The sequence below is a fragment of the Hippopotamus amphibius genome, chromosome 14 (genome assembly GCF_030028045.1).
Source record: "Hippopotamus amphibius kiboko isolate mHipAmp2 chromosome 14, mHipAmp2.hap2, whole genome shotgun sequence".
NCBI lineage: Eukaryota > Metazoa > Chordata > Mammalia > Artiodactyla > Hippopotamidae > Hippopotamus > Hippopotamus amphibius.
The window spans coordinates 16,887,987-16,912,195 of NC_080199.1; the positions used below are offsets into that span (position 1 = coordinate 16,887,987).

Consider the following 24,209-nt stretch of genomic DNA (forward strand, 5'->3'; position numbering starts at 1 on the left):
TGTCTTTCTCTGTCTGACTTCATTCAGTATGACTATCTCTAGGTCCATTCATGTTGCTGCAAATGGCATTATTTTGTTCTTTTATATGGCTGAGTAATATTCCATTATATATATGCATCACATCTTCTTTATCCATTCTTCCATCAGTGGACATTTAGATTGCTTCTATGTCCTGGCTGTGGTAAACGGTGCTGCAAAATGAAGATCGGGGTGCATGTATCCTTTCAAACTGTGTTCTTCTAGGTTATATGCCCAAGAGTGGGATTGCTGGATCATATGGTAGCTCTATTTTTAGTATCTGAAGGAACCTCCACACTATTCTCCATAGTGGCTGTAACAATTTACATTCCTACCAGCAGTGTAGAAGTATTCCCTTTTTATCCATACTGTCTCCAGAATTTATTGTTTACAGAGTTTTTGATGATGGCCATTCTGATTGGTGTTAGGTAATGGTAGTTTTGATTTGCATTTCTCTAATAATTAGTGATGTTGAACATCTTTTCATGTGCTTTTTGGCCATCTGTACGTCTTCTTTAGAAATGTCTGTTTAGATCTTCTGCCCATTTTTTGATTGGGTTGTTTATTTGATATTAAGCTACATGAGCTGTTTGTGTATTTTTGAGATTAATCCCTTGTGGTTTGGATCATTTGCAAATATTTTCTCCCATTCTGAGTTGTCTTTTTTTTGTTTATGGTTTCCTTTGCTGTGCAGAAGCTTTTAAGTTTAATTAGGTCCCATTTGTTTATTTATTTATTTTTTAATTTTCATTACTGTGGGAGATGGATCAAAAGAGATCTTCCTGTGATTTATGTCAGAGAGTATTCTGGCTATGTTTTCCTCTAAGAGCTTTATAGTATTGGGTCTTATATTTAGGTCTTTAATCCATTTTGAGTTTATTTTTGTGGTGTTAGAGAATGGTCTAATTTCATTCTTTCACATATAGCTGTCCAGTTTTCCCAGCACCACTTATTAAAGAAGTTGTCTTTTCTCCATTGTATATTCTTACCTCTTTTGTCATAGATTAGTTGACCATAGGTGCATTGGTTTATCTCTGGACTTTCTATCATATTCTATTGATCTATATTTCTGTTTTTGTGCCAGTACCATACTGTTTTGATGACTATAGCTTTGTGATATAATCTGAAGTCAAGGAGCCTGATTCCTCCAGCTCCGTTTTCCTTTGTCAAGATTGCCTTGGCACTTGGGGTCTTTTGTGTTTCCACACAAATTGTAAAAATTTTTGTTCTAATTCCGTGAAAAATGCTATTGGTAATGTGATAGGCATTGCATTGAATCTGTAGATTACTTTGGGTAGTATACTCATTTTGGCAATATTGATTCTTCCAATCCAAGAACATGGTTTATCTCTCCATCTTTTTGTGTCATCTTTGATTTCTTTCATCAATATCTTATAGTTTTCTGAGTATAGGCCTTTTGCCTTTTAGGTGGGTTTATTCCTAGGCATTTTATTCCTTTTGATGTGATGGTAAATGGGATTGTTTCCTTAATTTCTCTTTCTGATCATTCAGCATTAGTGTATAGGAAAGCAAGAGATTTCTGTGCATTAATTTTGTATACTGCATCTTCACCAAATTCACTGATGAACTCTAGTAGTTTTCTGGTGCATATTTATCATTTTCTGTGTCTGGTATCATGTCATCTGCAAACAGTGACAGTTTTACTCCTTCTTTTCTAATTTGGATTCCTTTTATTTCTTTTTCCTCTCTGAATGCCATGGCTCGGACTTCCAAAACTATGTTGAATAAAAGTGGTGAGAGTGGACATCCTTGTCTTGTTCCTGATCTTAGAGGAAATTCTTTTAGTTTTTCACCATTGAGAATGATGGTTGCTGTGGGTTTGTTATATCTGGCCTCTATTATGTTGAGGTGTGTTCCCTCTATGCCCACTTTCTGGAGAGTGCATCATAAATTGGTGTTGGATTTTGTCAAATGCTTTTCCTGCTTCTATGGAGATGATCATAAGGTTTTCATTCCTTAGTTTTTTAATGTGGTGTATCACATTTATTATTTTACATATTTTGAAGAATCCTTGTATCCTTTGGATAAATCCGACTTGATCATGGCATATGATTGTTTTAATGTGTTGTTGGATTTGGTGTGCTAGTATTTTATTGAGGATTTTTGTATTTAAATGTTGATCGGTAATATTGGCCTTTAATTTTCTTTTTATGTGATATCTTTGTCCAGTTTTGGTATCGGGGTGATGGTGGCTTCATACAATGAGCTTGGGAGTGTTCCTTCCTCTGCAAATTTTGGAATTTTCAGAAGCATAGGTGTTAACTCTTCTCTAAATGTTTGATAGAATTTGCCTGTGAAGCCATCTGGCCCTGGATGTTTGTTTGTTTGTTTGGTTTTTGTTTTGGAAGTTTTTCAGTCACAGTTTCAACTTCAGTACGTGTGATTAGTCAGTTTATATTTTCTGTTTCTCCTGATTCAGTTTTGGAAGGTTGTACCTCTCTAAGGATTTGTCCATTTCTTCTAGGTTGTCCAATTTATTGGCATATAGTTGCTTGTAATAGTCTCTTATGATCCTTCCTATTTCTGTTGTGTCTGTTTTAATTTCTCCTTTTTTGTTTCTAATTTTACTTGAGTCCTCTCCTTTTTTTTCTTGATGAGTTTGGCTAAAGGTTTATCAATTTTGTTTATCTTCTCAAAGAACCAGCTTTTAGTTTCATTGATCTTTGCTTTGTTTTTTTTATCTCTATTTCATTTACTTCTGCTCTGATCTTTATGATTTCTTTCCTTCTACTAACTTTAGTTTCTTTTGTTCTTCTTTTTTAGTTGCTTTATATATAAGGTTAGGCTGTTTTTTTGAGATTTTTCATCTTTCCTAAGATTGTATCGCTATAAAGTTCCCTCTTAAACTGCTTTTGCTATGTCCCATAAGTTTTGGATCATTGTGTTTTCATTGTCACTTGTCTCTAGGTATTTTTTGATTTCCTCCTTGATTTCATCAGTGATTCGTTATTAGTATCATATCATTTAGCTTCCATGGGTTTGTGTTTTTTACACTTTTTTTCCTGTAATTGACTTCTAATCTTATAGTCTTGTGGTCAGAAAACATGCTTTATATGATTTCAATTTTCTTAAATTTACCAAGGCTTGATTTGTTGCCCACGATGTCATTTATCCTGGAGAATATTCCATGTGCTTTTAAGAAGTAAGTGTATTCTGCTGCTTTTGGATTGGGTGTCCTCTAGATATCAATTAAGTCTCTCTGGTATAATATGTCATTTAAGGCTTGTGTTTCCTTATTAATTTTCTGTCTGGATGATCTGTCCATTGGTATAAGTGGGGTGTTAAAGTCCCCCACTGTTATTGTGTTACTGTTGATTTCCCCTTTATGGTTGTAGCATTTGCCTTATATATTGAGGTGCTCCTTTGTTGGCTGCATATATATTTACAATTGTTACATCTTCTTCTTAGATTGATCCTTAAATCATTATGTAGTGTTTTTCATTGTCTCTTGTAACGGTCTTTATTTTCAAGTCTGTTTTGTCTGATGTGAGTATTGTTACTCCGGCTTTCTTTTGATTTCCATTTGCATGGAATATCTTTTTTCACCCCCAAACTTTCAGTCGGTATGTGTCCCTGGGTCTGAGTGGGTCACTTGTAGACAGCATATATACAGGTCCTGTTTTTTTCCTTTCAGCCAGCCTATATCTTTTGGTTGGAGCATTTAATCTATTTACATTTAAGGTAATTATTGATATGTATGTTCCTATTGGCATTTTCTTAATTGTTTTCTGTTTTTTTTTGTAGGTCTTATTTCTTCCCTTCCTCTTTCATAAGTCTTGTTTCTTCCCTTCTTTTGTTCTCTTCTTCTGTGATTTGATGACCATCTTTACTATTGAGTTTCAGGTGTTTTGTGTGTGTGTGTGTCTATTGTAGTTTTGAGGTTTGCTGGTCCTATGAGTTTTTGATATAGCAGTCTTTACATGTAAAATGTTATAAGTTGCTGGTCTCTTTCCCTCCTAGAGAAGTTCCTTTAGCATTTGTTGTAAAGCTGGCCTGGTGGTGCTGAATTCTCTTAGCTTTTTCTTGTCCTTTGAGTTTTTAATTTCTCCATCAAATCTGAATGAGAGCCTTGCTGGGAAGAGTATTCTTAGTTGTATGTTTTTTCCTTTCATCACTTGAAATATATCTTGCCACTCCCTTCTGGCCTGCAGAGTTTCTGCTGAAAAATCAGCTGATAACCTTATGGGTATTCCCTTGTACGTTATCTGTTGCTTTTCCCTTGTTGCATTTAATATTTTTTCTTTGTCTTTAATTTTTGTCAGTTTGATTAATATATGTCTCAGTGTGTGCCTCCTTGGGTTTATCCTGTATGGATCTCTTTGAACTTCCTGGAGTTGAGTGAGTGATTCCTTTTTCATGTGAGGAAATTTTTCAGCTGTAATATCTTCAGATATTTTCTCAGGCTCTTTCTCTTTCTCTTCTCCTTCTGGGACCCCTTTAATGTGAATGTTGGTGTGGTCCCAGAGGTCTCTGAGACTGTGCTCATTTCTTTTCATTCTTTTTTCTTCTGTTCTATGGCAGTGATTTCTACCACTCTGTCTTCCAGCTCACTTATTCATTTTCTGCCTCAGTTATTCTGCTATTGATTCCTTCTAGTGTATTTTTCATTTCAGTTATTATCTTATTCATCTCTGTTTGTTCCTTAAATCTTCTAGTTCCTTTTAAACATTTCTTGTATCTTCTTGATCTGTGCCTCCATTCTTTTTCTGAGATTTTGGATCATCTTTACTATCATTACTCTGAATTCATTTTCAGGTAGATTGACTATCTTTTTTTCTTTTTCTTTTTTTTTCTAATTAGGGCATTTTATTGTAATTATTATCTTTTTTTCTTTAGAACTTTTATTGAAATACAGTTAACAGACAATAAACAGCATATATTTAGAGTGTACAATTTGGTATCCCAATCTCCCAATTCATTTCCCCTCAACCCTCCCAGCTTTCCCCACTTGGTGTCCATGTGTTTGTTCTCTACACCTGTGTCTCTATTTCTGCCTTGCATTTCCTCTTTCATAGTTGTTAGCATTTGCCTTATGTATTGAGGTGCTCCTATATTGGGGCATATATATTTATAATTGTTATCTCCTCTTCTTGGATGGATCCCTTGATCTTTATGTAATGTTCTTTCTTGTCTCTTGTATCATTTTTTGTTTTAATGTCTATTTTACCTAAGTATTGCTTCACCAGCTTTCTTTTGATTTCCAATTGCATGGAGTATCTTTTTCCATCCCCTCACTTTCAGTCTCTTTGTGTCCCTGGGTCTGAAGTGGGTCTCTTGTAGACAGCAATATAAATGGGTCTTGTTTTTGTATCCATTCAGCCAATGTGTGTCTTTTGTTTGGAACATTTAGTCCACTTACATTCAAGGTAATTATCGATATGTATGTTCCTATTACCATTTTCTTAATTGTTTTGTTGTTGTTTTTGTAGGTCCTTTTCTTCTCTTATGTTTCCCGCTTAGAGAAGTTCCTTTAGCATTTGTTGTAAAGCTAGCCTGGTGGTGCTGAATTCTCTTAGCTGTTGCTCATCTGTAAAGCTTTTGATTTCTCCATCGAATCTGAATGAGATTCTTGCTGAGTAGAGTATTCTTGGTTGTAGGTTCTTCCCTTTCATCACTTGAAATATATCATGCCACTTCCTTCTGGATTGCAGAGTTTCTGCTGAGAAAGCAGCTGTTACCCATATGGGAGTTCCCTTGTATGTTATTTGTTGTTTTTCCCTTGTTGCTTTCAATAACATTTTTCTGTCTTTTATTTTTGTCAGTTTGACTACTGTATGTCTTGGTGTGTTTCTCCTTGGGTTTATCCTGCCTGGGACTCTCTGCTTCCTGGACTTGGGTAGCTATTTCCTTTCCCATGTTAGGGAAGTTTTCAACTATAATCTCTTCCAATATTTTCTTGGGTCCTTTCTCTCTCTCTTCTCCTTCTGGGACCCCTATAATGCAGATGTTGGTGCGTTTAATGTTGTCCCAGAGGTCTCTTAGGCTGTCTTCAGTTCTTTTCATTCTTTTTTCTTTATTCTTTTCCACATCAGTGATTATCACCATTCTGTCTTCCAGGTCACTTATTCACCCTTATGCCTCAGTTAATCTGCTGTTGGTTCCTTCCAGTGTATTTTTCATTTCAGTTATTGTGTTGCATATCTCTCTTTGTTTGCTCTTTAATTCTTCTAGGTCTTTGGTAAACTTTTTGATGTTTGCATCCAGTCTTTTTTCAAAGTCTTGGATCGTCTTCACTGTCATTATTCTGAATTCTTTTTCTGGAAGGGTGCCTATCTCCTCTTCATTTAGTTGTTTTTCTGGGGTTTTATCCTGTCCCTGCATCTGGTACAAAGTCCTCTGCTTTTTCATTTTCTCTATCTTTCTGTGGCTGTGGTTTTCAGTTCCAGAAGTTGAATACTGCTGATACTGTTTGATACTGCTGTCTGCCCTCTTGTGGAGGAAGCTATCTAGGAGGCTCGTGCCTGCTTCCTGATGGGAGGGACTCTATCTCTTCTTCATTTAGTTCTTTTTGTAGGTTTTTATCTTGTTCTTTTCATTTGTGACATATTTCTCTGTCATCTCATTTTGTCTGAGTTTTCCGTTTTTGGTCTCCTTTTCACAGGCTGTAGGATCATAGTTCCTCTTGTTTCTGATGTCTGCCCCCTGGTGGGTGAGTTTGGTGCAAGGGCTTGTATAGGATTCCTAGTAGGAGGGACTGGTGCCTACTGTCTGTGGGTGGATCTGGGTCTTGTATCTCCAGTGGGCAGGGCCATGTCAAGGTGTGTGTTTTGAGGTGGCTATTAGCTCAGTACTAAGCACTGATTGTCTGTTCACATGTTCTATAGGCACTGAGTTTATGCAGCTGGTCATAGAGGTGTCAGTTTGCTGTTTATGCAGGTTCAAGGAGAAATTTCAGCTTTTCTTCTTAGTTGCAGGGCCCCTGAGGCTCAGCTATGGTTTCAGCCCCACCTCTGCCTGCGGGCCACCCACAGGGGTCTGCTCCCGAGGCTGCCCCAGAGCAATGAGTCTGCCCCAGCAAGGAGAGGGCGTGGAGACTGTGGCAGCTGGGGTTGTGAGGGTGCCCACTGTGGCCAGGACAAGGCACAGAGGAGAAGGTGTCAGCCACCAGGGTCATGGCAGCTCTGGTGGGCATGGGTCATGTAGGGGAGGGAGTGGCTGCAGACACAGGAGCTGGCCTGGCAGGGGCCCCTCCCAGTGCCTGGCTGCCAACACCTACATGAAAAGTATTTAAATCACTAGATAGATTATACTATGACATGTTCTGAGAATATGTCCAGATAACAGGCACAATCTGGAAGCATGGTGATACAGTCCCTTGTCAAAGTATCAGAAAAACTATGCCTTTAAACATGAGAATTGTTTATGTCTTTGCTGAGAGCCTGTGGAGTCTTCTTTTAGGCCCCACTTGGTTGCAGAGTCTCCTCAGTCCTCAGCTCTAAGAGTAAAAATAGAGGTTGGAGATGGGCTCTGGGCAACAGCAAAATGTATCAGCTACTTTTTAAAAATAGTAGTTGGGTGGGAAGTTGGAGTGTATCTTAAGTAACCATAAGTAACCCCAGAGGACATTGCTGTGTTTAAAAAGTTAAACCATTGATGCTTAAAATATTAGATCTAGGTTGTGAAGAAAAAAAGATGTGTTTATGCTCTTTATCTTTTCTTTAAGAATATCCTGTTGTATAGCATGGGGAACTATATTCGATATTCTGTGAAGAACCGTAAAGGAATATAAGATAAAATAATAAGTCTCTTGTCTGCATGAAAAACGTTCTGCTAAAGTTATTAAAATGTTTTGTTATTTAAAAGGCACTTAGTGGGACTTCCCTGGTGGTCCAGCAGCTAAGAATCCGCCTTCCAATGCAGGGGACACCGTGCTGCTGCCTTGGCTGACCAGGCGGGACCCAGGCTTGGCTCCTCATCCTTGGTCCCATACTTCAGCGAGGGTATGACAGCAGGCTCTTTGGTGCAGTTTTCTGCCCTGGCCTGGGGCTGGCACTCAAGCAGGACCTGGTGACCAAGTCAGCCTATGCTCAGTAGGCTCCTAAGGGCTGCAGCACTGAGGTGACCGGGAACTGGTGTGAAATGAGCAGCGACCTCCCATGTACAGCCAAGGGTCTAGTCTGGCAGCCCCTCTTCCCCCGACACAAGAATGAGCCCCAGCAATGGGCACTGCGGCCAATGACCACAGCCCATCCCCCAGACTCCCTCCCGGTGGACAGCACATGTTTGTTTTCAAAACACTGATCACTTAGGGTGTGCTGGAGGTGGGGGTGGGCTGCAGTGTGCCACAGCTAGAGAGCCCGCATGCACAACTACAGAGCCCAGGCTCTCTGGAGCCCACGTGCCACATCTAGAGAGAAGCCCACTCACCGCAACTAGAGAGAAGCCTGTGTTCCACAACGAAAGATCCCACACGCTGTTACTAACACCCGACACATTTATTTATTTAAAATAAATAAAAATAAAAATAAAAGGTACTAATTTCAATTTTTTTTGACATACAGTAAACTGCATATATTTAAAGTATACAATATGATTTTTTTTTCCTTATTAGTAATGTATATATGGCAATCCCAATCTCCCAATTCATCCCACTCCAAACTGACCCCCTCCCCGCTTTCCCCTCTTGGTGTTCATGTTTTTTCTCTACATCTGTGTCTCTAATTTCAATTTTTAACTGTACAAAGATCTATGATTTCATCTAAATTACTAATTTTAGGAAGGCATCTCTTCTACCTGAAGTGATTGTTCTAGTCCAGGCTTTTGGATTGCCAGGGGCAGAATCTACCCAAGTTAGTTCAGGTGAGGACTTGAGCAAAAGGAAATGGGCATCTCATGGAGCTGGGTGATGTAGCCCTTCCTGGAACTGAAGCTGGGAACTGGAGTCCTCATGGGAGCTGGGGCTGTTGTCATAGGGCTTGTGCATGTTCCCAAACTCCTTTGCCTTTCATCTTTGCTGGGTATGGTGGGTCTGCTCCACTTTCCTGCTTCTCTCTGGCCTCATAGTTCTTGAGAAGGGAAATCAGATGACTTGGTGGATAGTCAGTGGGTTAGCTTCCCCTGGGCACGTTTGGTCAGTTAGCTGTGGCCAGGGCTGTGGAGGGTTCCTGAGAGGGCAGCACAGTTACTCCAAGCCTGTCCTGTAAAGATAAAGGAGTTCAAGTAAGTGGAAGATTCCTGGGAGCTACATTTGTCAGCAAGAGTCTTGAGGAGCAGAAAGGGCTAAGGCTGAGATCTGGATAGGTGGGGTAGGAATTGAGGGCCTTCCTGGTGGGTGAATGGAGGAGAGAAGAGGGTCCCCCATTAGAAGAAGGGTAAGATGATCAGCAGTGGTAGAAGGGAGGTAAGGTAGGTACCCATCTTGTGTTTCTTCTCTCTTCATTATTCCTGAAAACATGATATATACGATTTGATAAAGAAAGGAGGGTGTGAGATTATTTTAAATGACAAGTTAACACCTGTTGGTCATTATGTGAGGTCAGAAGAAGTCAAAAGTGATTGAAAAGTTTTCATGCTGGGGCATGAAAGTTTTCATGTTTGGCCAGAGGTCTAAGGTAGAGTTTGAGAAGTCGGGTGTGGGTAGTTGTGGGTCAACTTCAAAGGCTTCTGTTCAGTTTAGATGTGCTGAGCTTAAGATGTTCTGTTGGGCAGCCAAGTCCCCAAGGAAGAGGTCAGGAGATAGGATCTGGGGTGAATAAGCAAAGAGGAAATCATTCTAATGAAAGTGAGTGAAGTTTAGAAAGAAAACGAGAAAAAGAAAAAATGGTCAATGGCACTATCCTTGGGGGAAGAAAAAGGCAGCGAAGGATATTGCAGGACGTTGTCCTTAAAACTAGGGTTTCTGTGCCTTCTCTCTCTGATGGGTGGAAATCCCAGGATGGGTTGGCAGTAGCACTTATGCCAAGTTGAAATATTATTATTTTTTTAACTGCTTTTTAAAAATATATATATTTATTTATTTATTTACTTACTTACTTACTTACATCTGCGTTGGGTCTTCATTCCTGCAAGCCAGCTTTCTCTAGTTGTGGCGAGTGGGAGCTATTCTTCATTGTGGTGTGTGGGCTTCTCATTGCAGTGGCTTCTCTTGTTGCAGAGCATGGGCTCTAGGTGTGCAGGCTTCAGTAGTTGCAGCATGTGGGCTCAGTAGTTGTGGCTCATGGGCTATAGAGTGCACACCCAGCAGTTGTGGCGCCCGGGCTCAGTTGCTCCAAGGCATTTGGGATCTTTGTAGACCAAGGATTGAACCCATGTCCCCTGCATTCGCAGGTGGATTCCTAACCACTCACCACCAGGGAAGTCCGGATGAAATATTATTGCATCACCCTGAGGGAGATTGGATCTTGTCTCCTCCATCACCAGAAGCTTGGTCTACAAAATGAACATTTCTGTTAGCTGCAGAGCCCTTTCTTCAAAGGCCATCTCAGACTTCCCTGGTGGCGCTGTGGTTAAGAATCTGTCTGCCAATGCAGGGGACACGGGGTCAATCCCTGGTCTGGGAAGATTCCACATGCCAAGGAGCAACTCAGCCCATGAGCCACAACTACTGAGCCCACATGCCACAACTATTGAAGTCCATGCGCCTAGAGCCCGTGCCCCTGCAACAAAGAGTAGCCCCCACTTATCACAACTAGAGAAAAGCCCACATGCAGCAATGAAGACCCGATGCAGCCAATAAATAAATTAATTGATTAATTAATTAATTATTTTAAGAAAAGGCCACCTCTATGTGAATGTCCAGGTAGATGTAAGCAACTGTTTTGGAAGGTATGGGCAGTAAGGGAGAAGGGTGGAGTGTCTTAGCCTCCACTTCCTCTTCTGCCTCATTCTCCAAGGGACGTCTGTTGATTCTCAGTTGCTTCCCAGAACAAAGTTTATAAATTACTAGCCTTTCATGCCCCTTAAAGCTCTAAAGTCCCATAAGGATAATAGGAAAAACACCTTGCACACATGTGCTGCTTCATAATTTAGAAGGTGCCTTCATAAGCCTGAGCTCTTTTATCCTCATGATTTTTTTATTCTGTGAATGTTATCATCTCCCTTTTACAGATAAGGGATTTCCCTTCAATAGTTGGCTGAGTTGCCTAAAGGCCTCTTGCTGCTGAGGGCCAGAGGAGGACCAGAACTTGGTGGTTTTTCCTAATTCCTATTGCTGTTTCTATTTCGTGACATTCTTCGTGCAGCCACTATATTGATGACCTATTGTAAGAGCAAAGATGAAGAAAATGTGGAGCTCTGAGACTTCTGTAGCTCGAGCTCCTGTTCTTAGTCTAGTATAAGCTGAACTAGTTTGTGTAGAATGTTGCAGGAAGTCCAGGCTGACCCACCTCCCTTAGTGATTCCCTCATGCACACAATGATTTTTTTCAGCCCAGTTACCATCTCCGGGCTCTTCTGAACACCCTCTGCTTTGGACCAATTTTGCCCCATCACTTTGCATGGTATTTGGGAGGTACAGGTGCATTTTCTCTGCCCTTTTGGAGGGACTCTGCTCTTTTTTTCAATAGGTGGCTTGGATGTAGATCCCACTTCTCACTGGATTGTGGGTCTTGTATTGTCCTCCCCACCCCTCCATATTCCACTGGACTCAGAGCCTGGCCTCAACGCAGCACTCCTGGCTTCTGACTCTCTGTAGTGCTGTCAAACCAATGGCCCGTTCTTATCAAAAGAATTAGGTTCTAGAAACATTAAAGAAGCTAGCCATGGGCACATGTAAAAAAGTTTACAACATCAAAGAGTTTGCAAAACACATGTGTTCTTCTTACCCTCAAGGTCAGGTGTGGCGTGGCCTGATACAGGGTCTTTTTTAGGTACATGTTGTATGATTCTATTTGTATGTTATGTCCTGATAAAGAAAATTTGTAGAGAAAGAGAGTAGATTAGTGTCTGCCTGAGGCTGGGAGTGGGAGTAGGCAGTCACTGTAAATGGCAGGAAGGATCTTATTGGGTAAGATCCTTATTGGGTAAGCAAAAATGTCTTAAAACTGATTATTGGTGATGGTTGCATCACTCAGTAAAATTACTAAAATGCATTGAATTGTATGCTTGAAATTGGCAAGTTTTATGAGATGTAAAATATACCTCAATAAAAATATGCTTTAATATTTTATGATATGTAAATATACCTTTTTTTGTTGTTAAAAATAAGTCCCGCACTAGACATGGGAACTTTCAAGTTTTAAGTAAGCTGAGGAGTCTCCGGTATGGGTCAGGTGTCAGAAATGTAGAGGTGACTGACTCCAGCTTAGATTGTAGACTCAGTTCTTAAAATATGATCATCGTGAATTTGTATTTTGACAAGAAGTTCAGTGTCATCTTTCACAGCATTCTGTCTCGTGGACAAGATAGAAAATTGTGAGCCAGAGCAGTTAGGAGGACCCTGATTGGTTCTTGGATACCATGGACTTCAGGGGAGGTACCTCCCTCTCCTTCTCCTCCCTCTCCCACCTCCCTCTGCCCCCCTCCTTCCTTCTTTCCTCCTCCCTCCTCCCTTTCACCCCCTCTTCCTCCCACTCCTGTTTTCCTAGTCACTTGCTCTCTCCTCCCTACTTTACCTTTTTATAGAAGTTATATGCAGTTGTTGTAGAAAAAAAAGACCATACAGGAAAACTTAAAATTGTACGTAATACATTACAGACTTATTCAGGTTGTTTTCTACTTCTGACTTGACAAATATACCACATTCAATCTTTTGATGAACTTATTAACTCCTTGGGATACATTCCTAGAAATGGAATTTCTGGGTCAGAAGGGATCTGTTCTTAGAATTGTTTGTACATATTGCTCAGTTGTTCCCCAGAATCTACGTGGGCAGCACTGGTGGGAGTGATGTGAATTTTTATTATATGTGTGTCCAAAATGTGACCTGGCCTCCAGAATTTACTGTGATTGTTGGCTTTATGATTGACTATATCCTGTACAGGATGGGGAATTGGTGATACCAGTTTGCCCCGATACCTGGGATACTGATCTTAATCTGGGCACAAGGTATTAACTGAGACTGTCCATGTGAGTCTGGTCAAGAGGCAGCAGCCGAGATAGGACACTGAGCCTTATGAGGGATCATTGAGGCACCAAGGAGTAATTGCTGGGAAGAATATGACTTATTCAAGTATTTGAAAGGCTGTCACATGAAGAGAAATTAGATTCACTTTGTGTGGTTATCGGGACAGAATAAGCAGCAGAGCTTGGCTGTTGCAGGAAGCCAAGGTGCGGTTTCCTGTGAGGAAGCCCCGCCTCACAGAACAGTCTGAACCTGGATTGGGTTCCCCCTGTTCACATGAATCCCCCCTCCCTCTGCCTCCCTGGAGATGCTCCAGCAGGGGCCGTGGGTCATTTGGGTGAAGAGTCAGGCACGTGTGTGAAGGGAATTCATCATCAGGAGTTCATGTGGAGACTTTAGAAACCTTTCATACTACAAGGCCGTGAACTTGAAATCACAGCTCTGGTTGCAACAGTCTTTTGCAAAGCTAGAGGAAATATTCTGCAAATACTTTACACTCTCTTGATGTTTCTTAGTCTAAGGAAGTAACTATTGAACTTTCTGATCTTGAATTTTCTATACTCAGCGCAGTGGTAAATAAGAGTTTAGTTTTTTGGCCATCTTTGACATTCTGTTCAGTTTTTGTGGTAACTGTGTGGGGAGATGGTTTTTCTCATTGCTTTTTGTTTTCCTTTTATTTTACACTATTTGTCAACTCTGGGTCTCTCAGACCTTAAGACTCCCACATCTGGTGAAAGGTAAACGGGTGGTTTTCAAGTACTGTTCATCTCTGAGGAGCCTTTACATCTGAAAAAAAATTCCAATATTGCTTTCAACACTTTCTAAGCCAAATTGTACTTGCAGTGTTTCTGAATCCTGCCTATGTAAAAAAGTTGTATTTTTCCATCAAAGCAATCCAAAGCATTTAAACTATGCCTTTGACATTTTTTGACATATATTTTCCTTATTTCAGTATTGCTACTTTGAAAAGTTAAGAAATGACTAGGAGACCACAAAATCCATAAGAATATGTGGAAATATTGCCCATTTGATCTTTTTTTCTTTTCTCTCCCAATTTATTCCACCCCAACCCTCCCCCCCGCCAGCTTTCCCTACTTGGTGTCCATATGTTTGTTCTCTACATCTGTGTCTCTATTTCTGCCTTGCAAGTTGGTTGATTTGTACCATTTTTCTATATTCCACATATATGTGTTAATATACGATATTTGCTTTTCTCTTTCTGACTCACTTTGTATGACAGTCTCTAGGTCCATCCATGTCTCTACAAATGTCCCAATTTTGTTCCCTTTTATGGCTGAGTTATATTCCATTGTATATATGTACCACATCTTCTTTATCCATTCATCTGTTGATGGACGTTTAGGTTGCTGCCATGACCTGGCTATTGTAAGTAGTGCTGCAATGAACATTGAGGTACATGTGTCTTTTTGAATTATGGTGTTCTCTGGGTATATGCCCAGGAGTGGGATTGCTGGGTCATATGGTAACTATTTTTAGTTGTTCAAGGAACCTCCATACTATTCTCCATAATTTACATTCGCACCAACAGTGCAAGTGGGTTCCCTTTTCTCCACACCCTCTCCAACATTTACTGTTTATAGATTTTCTGATGATGCCCATTCTAACTGGTGTGAGGTGATACCTCATTGTAGTTTTGATTTTTATTTCTCTAATAATTGGTGATGTAGAACATCTCTTCATGTGCCTCTAGGCCATCCATATGTCTTCTTTGGAGAAATGCCTATTTAGGTCTTCTGCCCATTTTTTGATTGGATTGTTTTTTTTTTTTTTTTTTGAGATTGAGCTGCATGAACTGTGTATATATTTTGGAGATTTCTCCTTTGCCATTTGATTTTAATGTTGTGAAGGCAGAACTGATTAAATAATAACCCAACTTCTTGCCCCTCAAAATGTAGTCTGGGAAACAGCAGAAAGGGCATCACCTGGCAGCTTGGAGGAAATGCAGACTCTAGCTCCCTGTTAGCACTCCTGAACCAGAATCTGCATTTTAACAAGTGGACCTTCCTGCAGTTCCTGGTAGACTTTCCCAGGAGATATGATGCTGCAGAACCTGGGGGTCAGAGTCATCATCTCACCTTGGTGGTTGAGCACCTGTTAACTCACCTGCCGTTGTGACTAGGTTTCACTTTCATGAGCCCATTTAATCCTGAGAATCACCCTCTAAAGCAGGTGTTCTTAGAGGCTCGGAAAAGTTGCCCCTGGGCCTCCAAAGGTGTTGCTGAAAGACATTTTCTGACATCTGTATTTCCTAAGCCTGAGATAGGAAAATTGAGGCCCAACCTGGAATGGCCTGACCTGGCCAAACCAGTGGCTCCAGTTCCTGGCTTGGGCACACCCTCTGCTTCCACTGAGCCAGGGGCCCCTGGAGGACAGCAGAGCCAGCTCATCCCGGCAGCGGAGACTCAGCCCCCGGCCTCTGCTCACTCTCAGTCCAGTTGTGGCTTGATGTGAAGGGCTCAGGAAGAAGTCCCCTCTGACAGAGGTCAGGAGGAGCAGGTAGAGGCCCCACATGTCACCTGCAGGTTGAATTCCTGAAGCCTCCATTACAAAAGAAGTTCAGGGCCTGAAAGAATTGTGGGCTGAGAGAAGTCCTCCTGGGTTCCCTTACCCTCCTGCTCTCCACCCGGGTGCCCCTTCCCAATAAAGTCTCTTGCTCTGTCAGCAAGAAAAAAAAAAAAGAATTGTGGGCTGACTCCCATGACAGCTGTGAATTGAGCAAAACTTTTTGAAAGGGCTGTCTTATCCTGAAGATTATGACTTTGAAGGAACTAAGGTGAAAAGAAAAGAATCAGCAGAAAGAATCAGAACATGTGAAGATCCTTAAAAATTTATTAACTTAAATAATTTTGCCTATGTTACACATTAAAAAAAAAAGCCTTTAAAAAAATAATACAAAACAAAAAAGCAAAAAGAAGTTCAGGGCTTAGATAACTTTTTCTCAAGAGTTGCTGCTCCAAAATAGGTTGTGTGTGTATATGTGTGTATAGCTTTGATTTCTTTAAATTTAATCATTAAAAAGACTCATGTCAACTGAAGAAAAATGCACAACCTAAACACTGAGAGTTATGTTTTATTCAGTGAAGAAAACTGAGAACTTAAGCCCGGGGCATAGCATCTCAGATAACTCTGAGATACTGCTCTGAAGAGGCAAGCAAGAGAACCAGGATATACAGGGGGGTTTACAACAAAGACCAGGTAGTCAAAACATCAAAAGATTCGTGTTAATAAAAGAAAACCAGATATCTCAAGTTAAGGAATTTAGTGATTTTTCTGTGTATGGGAAGGTGCAAGGGTCTGGGATCACTGAAATCATTCCTTTGATGTGCACCTGGGGCCAGTATCCTGAGATTCTTCAGGGCGCACCTTCAGAGGGTGACTGCGGTGTCTGATGGCTGTGACATCCTTTGCTTACTGATAGGGCAGGCAGCATTTTTCATTCATGTTAGATGTTGATTAGAAATTCTCATCTTCCAATCCTGCAGCCTTTAGGATATACTATTCTTGTGGATTCTGACAAGGGAAATAAAATCAACGATGAGAAGTGATTTTTAGATATTAAGTAATATTTCTGCTTTCCTGCCTACATCCCTCTGGTCTCCTTGGATGCTTATGGATGAGTCTGTGTTTTCCACACCTGGTGCACCTCTGAAAATAATGACTTATTACCCTGGTAGTAAACTCACAACTTTGGAAATGGCGGAAATCCAAAATTTCCCATAATGTGAGGTGCTGTGTACCATCTTGAGGGAAAAAAAATTACAGAGAGATTATAATTATGGATTATAATTATGTTTATTTAAAAAGTATCACGTAGCAAAATTAATTTTGATAACTAAAGCAAAATTAATATAGCAATTAGGATTAACTGAAGGATTTTGCAACCGTTTATTTACCAACTTAGCACTTGGAATGAGTCTTAGGTGGGATGGATCTAAAAGGAGGAACATTTTCAAATCCACCAACCCTTCCCAACTCTGTCACAGGATTTCCCCCTATTCTTTATAAATCATGGCTCAATTTCAACTCCCCACCCAGTGCCATTTGGTGGTATTTTTGTTTCTCTTTAGATATCATTGTATTTTCTCTTTTTTTACACTGACATTGGCTTATTGCATATGAATCTGTAATATATTAAATACATATACTTTAAAAATATTGCTTTGATTTGTTTGTGAATTGTTTCTCTTAAAGTTCCTATCTGGGGAAATGAGTAATTCTTCATATCCTGTTCTTGCAGGAAGAATTTTAAATCGTTTCTCCAAAGACGTTGGGCATATGGATGACCTGCTGCCCCTGACATTTCAAGATTTCATCCAGGTAACATAACAGTCATGTCAGAGTTCTCCCAGGGAAAAGCAAAGTACCTATTTTTGAAGGCCTTTTCACAGCAGCTGAGAGTGGGCCTTTCAGCCTGGTGATGTCTTGCTATCTTAAGTAAAAGGCCATGTTTGTAAAAGAAAGATGCAGTTGTGATGGGGAGGTTGAGTCAGCGTGAGTGATACCTGATGTAGGAGCGGCTACACAGTCATGTCAAGGTTGGTTGGGAGCAGCGACATGCTTGGTGAGTGGTTCTCCCTCTGCCTTCCAGGGATCTGGCCTGGCTTCCCTTTACTGTGAGCACATTTCATAGCAGAGAAACAGTCACCTCTCACGGAGAGGTAGCCTAGATTAACTAAATTATGCATTGTATTACCACAAGGGACAAATATTTATTGCACAGGTTTTGTTTGTTCATTTGTTTGTTTGTTTGTTTTTTGGATAAAGCCAGGTGTAGTTACTTACAAAGAAAATATGAGTAATAATAAGGTGAAAACAATACTTGAGCAAGGACGATAGAGAGCATTTATTGAAGCTACTAAGCCTTTAAGCCACTATTTTGAGTTCTGAATAAGTCATCTCAGAAAATGTCTTTTTTGGTTTTGTAGGCAGTTTTTCTTTTCACATATTGATTGCTCTGTCTTAAGGTGTATTTTAAAAAAAAAAGACAGAAATGCCCACAGAAATACCTTCTATCAGGCCTTTGTTTTGTCTGTGAACTTGAGGTTCTAAAGAATGATGTTCAGTCATCTTGGCTCTGATCTGCTCATTCAGTATTACTGCTCATGTGGGATTTTTTTCTGTTATTTAATTGTCTACTTTTCAGTGATTAAGTCTGTGAGGATTTTCTTCATTTCCAAGTGTTCATTTTGGAAATGAAATGCATTTACCAAAAGCTGCACACAGAAATGCAGCAATAAAAGTCTGAATGCACATAGTACAGCTTATGGGCAAAGGCTTCCACTGTTTACCAGGGGGAAGTAAGCTGAAACTCAGAGGCAGAGTACTTTTACTATAAAGATGTCTGATTTTTCTTTTGTCTTTTCAGCAAACTTTTTTTTATAAATGTGTCCTGCTGGGTTTAGCTCCATAATTTATTCCCAGAAACAGTCTTTCAGTAAAGAAATAGTGTCAGGTTTTAAGAGTGATTGTTAATTACTTTGAAACGATTTTGTGAAAGGTTCTGTTTCTTTTATACAACCAGCTAGGCCGAGGTCCAGTTTCCAAAGCTGGCTGGCCTTCTGTGTGCTTAGCACATGGTTAGTTAACCCTCATAATCAGAATCCATCACATGTTTTTGCATGATGTAAAGAGGGGCAGGGAGAGATGCTCCCTGATTTCAGTATAAAACAGTCTTAGTATGAGGAAAGATAATTCTAGTCTCACTGATTTCCATTCCCAAATCTGCCACTGTTAGTTCATTTATTTTCAAGTTTGGAACCTCCAGGTGTGGGCGTCCTGTAGGTCATTGGAAGTAAGGGTCTGGTGTTTGAGAGAGAGACCTGGGATGAGCGTGGCGCCTGCATACTCTTCACTGAGCAGGTAGTAGCTGAATCTGTGAAGATGGACAAGATTGCCCAGAGAGAGGGAAGCATTTTTAGGGACCAAGATCAGAAGCTTTTGGAAGCCTTTATATTCAGAGAGAAAGCAGAGAGAGAAGGGAAGCAGAGGAGACACACAGGGAACAGCAAGGAAGAGAGGAGGAAATAGGCTGTAGAACCAAGGAAGGACAGGTCTGTTCAATGCAAAGGAGAAGGTAAATCCATGGGAAGTTGTTGGTTGATTTGGAAATCAGGAGGCATCTGGTGACCAGAGGAGCAGGTTTCAGATGTGAGGAGGCCAGAGTGCAAAGAGCTACAAATTGAAAGGCATGGAGTGAGTTGAGGTGAAGGCAGGCTACTCTTGGAAGGAGTTAGACTGAAACAGGAGAGATGCCCAACTAGAATAGGCATCTAAGGAGGTGTTGCTATTTGGTAGTAATTACGTTTTATTTCTTAATCCTTTCAGTTTGGTGTAGTGGGTTCAGGATTTTACTGCCTCCACAAGAATCTTGGGTGAGCCAGCATCACAGTCTATGTGATAGGCATCTCATTGAAAGCCTGTTTTTAAATCTCATATGTTTCCAGAATAAATAGGTAGAAGACTCTCTCCTACACCCACATCAGTAAACAGCTTACTGATCTAAAACTACTCATTTTTTTTCTCTCTAAATCACAAGGAAATCTTACCTTGTTTTCTTGCCAAGAAGTTAATCTCGCTGTGTTTATTGCACTTAAGTTACGTCCTTTGCAAAATCAGTAATAGTTTAAGGCAGTCTGAATGCTCTATGTCAATAATTCCCACAGCTTGAAACAGAATTCTTCATAGTCTCACCGCAGAATTAAAAGCTCTGAAATTCTTTTGAGGTGTTAGCAATCTTAATAATCCTGATTTTATTTTTTAATCCTGTAAACAAATAATAAAAGTACTGTGTACTGATTAAGTGGGTTTATGATTAAATACATATTTCATGTTATGCCTAATATATGAGAATGAGAGAGAGTTCAAACAAGAGTGGAGTGAGCCACAAGTAAGGATGGCATATTTATTGCATAAAATAAGAAGAATACATCCTGGCTCAGGTGCTTGTTTTTAAGCACCAAAGAAAGTCAGCGAGGGGCAAAGGGACAGACAAGAAGTAGATTTATTAATATAGGATGCTTGTAAGAGATTGAAGCAGGCAGGTGAGGAAGCTCTGCCCTGAGGATAAATGGGCTACAATTTTATAGTCAAAGGGAAGTGGGGGAGGGGAAAAGACCACCTTCTTCAGTGGATGTCAGGCTTACATCACTAGTTCCTCCTTCTTATCAGGCAGGAGAGTGTCTGACCCTATGAGGTCAAACGAGGATTATCACAGCACTTAATCAAATCAGTAGGAGGGTGATGACATTTCTCTTCCACCTAATGGCCTGGGGAATATCTCATGCTTTTATTTATGGTTTTATAGCTAAGCAAGCCTGCTTCTTTCCCCAAGATTCCAATAGCTTTCTTGAGCGATCATTAACTTAGTGGTCTCCCAAAGTTTCCTAGATTTCTCTCTCTATCTATAGTCACCTATAGGGACTTCTACAACTACCTGTTTATCCTATTCTATCCCTATCACAATGATTTGGGTTTCTATTTTACCTGCCCTCTTTTTAGACCCAGATCATTTCCCAAGATAAGATCACCTCATGGGATGAGGTGATGATTAAGAGAATCTTCATGGAACTCTTAGCACCATGCCTTTCACACAGTAAACATCTGGTAAATGGCATCTACTGGTGTTATAATCATTAGCCTTTGAGACGGACATATTAAATACTTAGCATAATGATAGAAAGTTGTCTGTATGTTGGGTGCAAGCTTAAATATATCATAATGGCTCATAACCTGGGCTCTCCAGCTCTGTGACTCATGCTTTGCAGTCTTTTTTTTTTTTTTTTTTTTTTTTTTTAAGGCGCACGGGCTTAGTTGCTCTGTGGCATGTGGAATCTTCCCAGGGCAGGGCTCGAACCCATATCCCTTGCATTGGCAGGCAGATTCTTTATCACTGTGCCACCTAGGAAGTCCCATGCTTTGCAGTCTTGATCCAGTTGCTTTTCTTCTCCCTGTGCCTCAGTGTCTCCATCTGTAAAATGAGATAATACTGTTACTCAGTAGAGCTATTGTAAGGAGTACTGAGTTAATACCTGTGAAGTTTTGAATGTTAAGCCCTGTACACAGTCAACACTCAATAATTGTTAACCATGGATAGAAAACCAAGAAAGAGGAATTCCTACTTCCAAAGGTCAACATTTGAGTATTTTCCTACTTTTCTGGACTTGGAATTTGTAATCAGCCACTTCCTTATCCCTGCATGTGTAGCTGAAGCTTCTGGAGTCCTCATCTGTGATGCCTGCTCGCTCATCTCCCTAGTAACACCTACTGCCTCCTGATAGTTTGGAATTCAAGTCCTACCCTTTCTGAGTCTCAAATATTCTCATCTGTTAAAAATAGTAATGCCCCCTCCCAAACCTCGAGTTCTCCAAGCTGAGATGAAGCGAGAGAGTAGCACAGACATATATATACTACCAACTGTAAAGTAGATAGCCAGTGGGAAGTTGTTGTATAACAAAGGGAGTTCAACTCGAGGATGGAAGATGCCTTAGAGGACTGGGACAGGGAGGGTGGGGGGGGACTCGAGGGAGGGTGGGGGGGGGAGTCAAGGGAGGGAGGGAATACGGGGATATGTGTATAAAAACAGATGATTGAACTTGGTGTACCCCCCCAAAAATAAAAAAAAATAGTAATGCCTGCCTCATAGGGCTACTGCGTGTATCACCAGAGCTAATACCTAGGAAGTTCTTATCAGAGTGTTTGACACACACTATAAATATCATGAGGACCACCTATAATTTTATTTCTTTGGATGGGAAAGCATTCCCTGCAATTCCAATACTTCTTTTGAGGAAAGGAGTTTAATCCTAACAAAACGACCCATTAAAGTTTATCTTTGAAAAGAATCCTTGATTAGGAGACCTCTTTATCTTTCTTCCCTATTTCAGACATTTCTACTTGTGATTGGTGTGGTGGGCGTGATGGTGGCGGTGATTCCTTGGATTGTGATACCTGTGGTTCCCCTTGGCATCATTTTCTTTGTTCTTCAGCGATATTTCTTAGCAACATCACGAGATGTCAAACGCCTGGAATGTACAAGTGAGTACCTGCGCTCTCAGGTTGGGATGGCAGTGCAGGCTGGCTTCCATTTACGCTGTAATTAATCAAAATGCTGAAATCCTGCAAATTTTATCTTCTGGAATTCCACACTAAGTTAACTGGAGTCGGTGTGGCCCTTAAGGCAAATGGAGCTGGTGGTGGGTCAGCTGCAGCTTTGTGTTTTAACACAAGGAGGACGGACGTGAGCACCATGAGGACAGGGACCATTTCTGTCTTGTTCGTGACATACTTTTTAGCAAGAACAGCCACTCAATGAATACTTTTCAAAAAAATAAAATATTTCATCCTGTTTGGAACTATGCAGAAGGAACATAGGGTTTTTTCTTCCCCTGAAGTTACTAGAAATGACAAGCAAAGGAAAAGTTTAGGAAAAGGAAGAAAACATCAGGAAATATATGTCAGAAGTAATATATTTGAAAAATACATTCTTTCACATGTTCAAAAGGTGGCCAGTAAGTTGCAGTTGTTAAATGTTTTGAAAAGATAAACCATGTTATTTTCAGGTTTTCTCTTTATTATCACCAGTATTTGGGGTGATCCCACACTGTTTGTGGTCCCCACCTCCCCAAGGCTGTTTATATAAATGATGCTGAAAATAATTCCTTAGGAGGACACAGGAGGGGAAATGTTCAGTAGGCATTTAGTCTATCATCCTGTTCAATTTCCTAGTTTTAGAGTAACGGGGAACACATTTTATGATTAATCATTCTATTCTACAGCTCATCACAGAGGATAAAGTAATTCAGAGTTTATCTCATCATTAATGACCATATTTCATCAATATTAAAAGAAAAAATCATTATGTTGCCAAAATCTTGGCTCCCTGTGCATGGATGCGAAATCAACATATGGAGACAGAGTTATGGAGGAGAAAGAAAAAGTGGCCTTATTTCTTTGCCAGACAAAGGGGGAGCACAGTAGGCTAGCGCCTCAAGAACTGTGCCCCCTTCACTGGGGAACAGGGAGAGGTTATATAGGCAGGGGTAGTGGTCAGAGGTATGTGAGAAGGATCAAGGCGGTAACAGTCTTGCCTTCTTCTTCTTCAAAGTTTGAAAAAGGTGGGGTTGATGACAGGTTTAGGGTGTGTGCAGGGTCAGGGTGGTCTTCTAGTCTCCTAATCTGGATGAGCTTCTCTGGTCCCTTTAATCTTGCCTCAGGTGGTTTCATGGCTGGTCCTTCCTTGATTAGCAACTATTCCAAATCTGCCCTTTGGAACTCAGGGAAGGTCATGGAGGCTGGAGTCCCGTCTACAATAAAAGGGGGAAAAAAGACCTTCATACCCAGGAGCCCCACAGGGCCCTGTTCGGCATCAATTAAGAAAGTAGAATTGTTATATAGTTTTAAAAAGGTATAAAGACAATCACCAAAAAATAAGGAAGGAAGATGTTTATATCAGAAACCTCTGCCATGGATAGTTATTGCAAATTAATACCAACTTAACTTTCTAGAAACCAAGCCAAGAAGAGAAGCATATTGAGTCCCGTGGTTCTTCATATCTACTAAGTGAAAAAAGGAGTTGTTTTTTTATTGCCGCATTTGTGTGTTTTGTTTTTAATGATAAAAAAACTCTTAAGGAGTATTCACCCTAAGTATTGGAGTAAAGGATAGTGGGCGTCAGTTTCACAAGAGCTGTAGAAAAGGTCGTCCGTCATCAAGAGAACCAGCTGAACTCGCGTGAGGTCTGGTTTTGTGAGGTGTTTGCATGGATGGTGGAGCAGTAGAGTCCAGGTGTGTGTGACGTTCTGCTGATGTGACTTGGTGGAATGCTAGGACCTGGGGAGGCAGAAGAGGAAGTGATGAGGTCCATCCAGTCATCTGTGTAGACAAGGCTCCAAATGTCTTATGATTTGAGGCCACGCGTGAAATGGGGTCATTCAGCAGTCTTGTTGCAAAGCAGGTCTCTGGTACATTCAAAGAAGGGTTGTTCCAGAAGGAACACTCGACAGTGATCTTTGCCTGGGGCAGGGTCACTTCCCATCCACAAAGAAGTGGAGAGAAGGGCACCTCCTGAGGCTTTTATCAAGAACTAGTACAGGATCGTCTCAGTATTTGATCTGGAGAGTCTGAGAACGTTGGCCCCATTCCTATGGAATATT

General features: G+C 40.6%; 1 protein-coding gene across 1 annotated transcript in view; it reads left to right on the forward strand.

The window, feature by feature from the left end:
• Positions 1–24,209, forward strand: part of LOC130835712 (ATP-binding cassette sub-family C member 4-like) — a 153,346-nt gene that overhangs the window by 70,885 nt on the left and 58,252 nt on the right. Inside the window, exons 20-21 of the mRNA XM_057707474.1 lie at positions 17,297–17,376; positions 21,942–22,092. Coding sequence (XP_057563457.1) covers positions 17,297–17,376; positions 21,942–22,092 — 231 coding nt within the window. The remainder of the gene's footprint in view (positions 1–17,296; positions 17,377–21,941; positions 22,093–24,209) is intronic.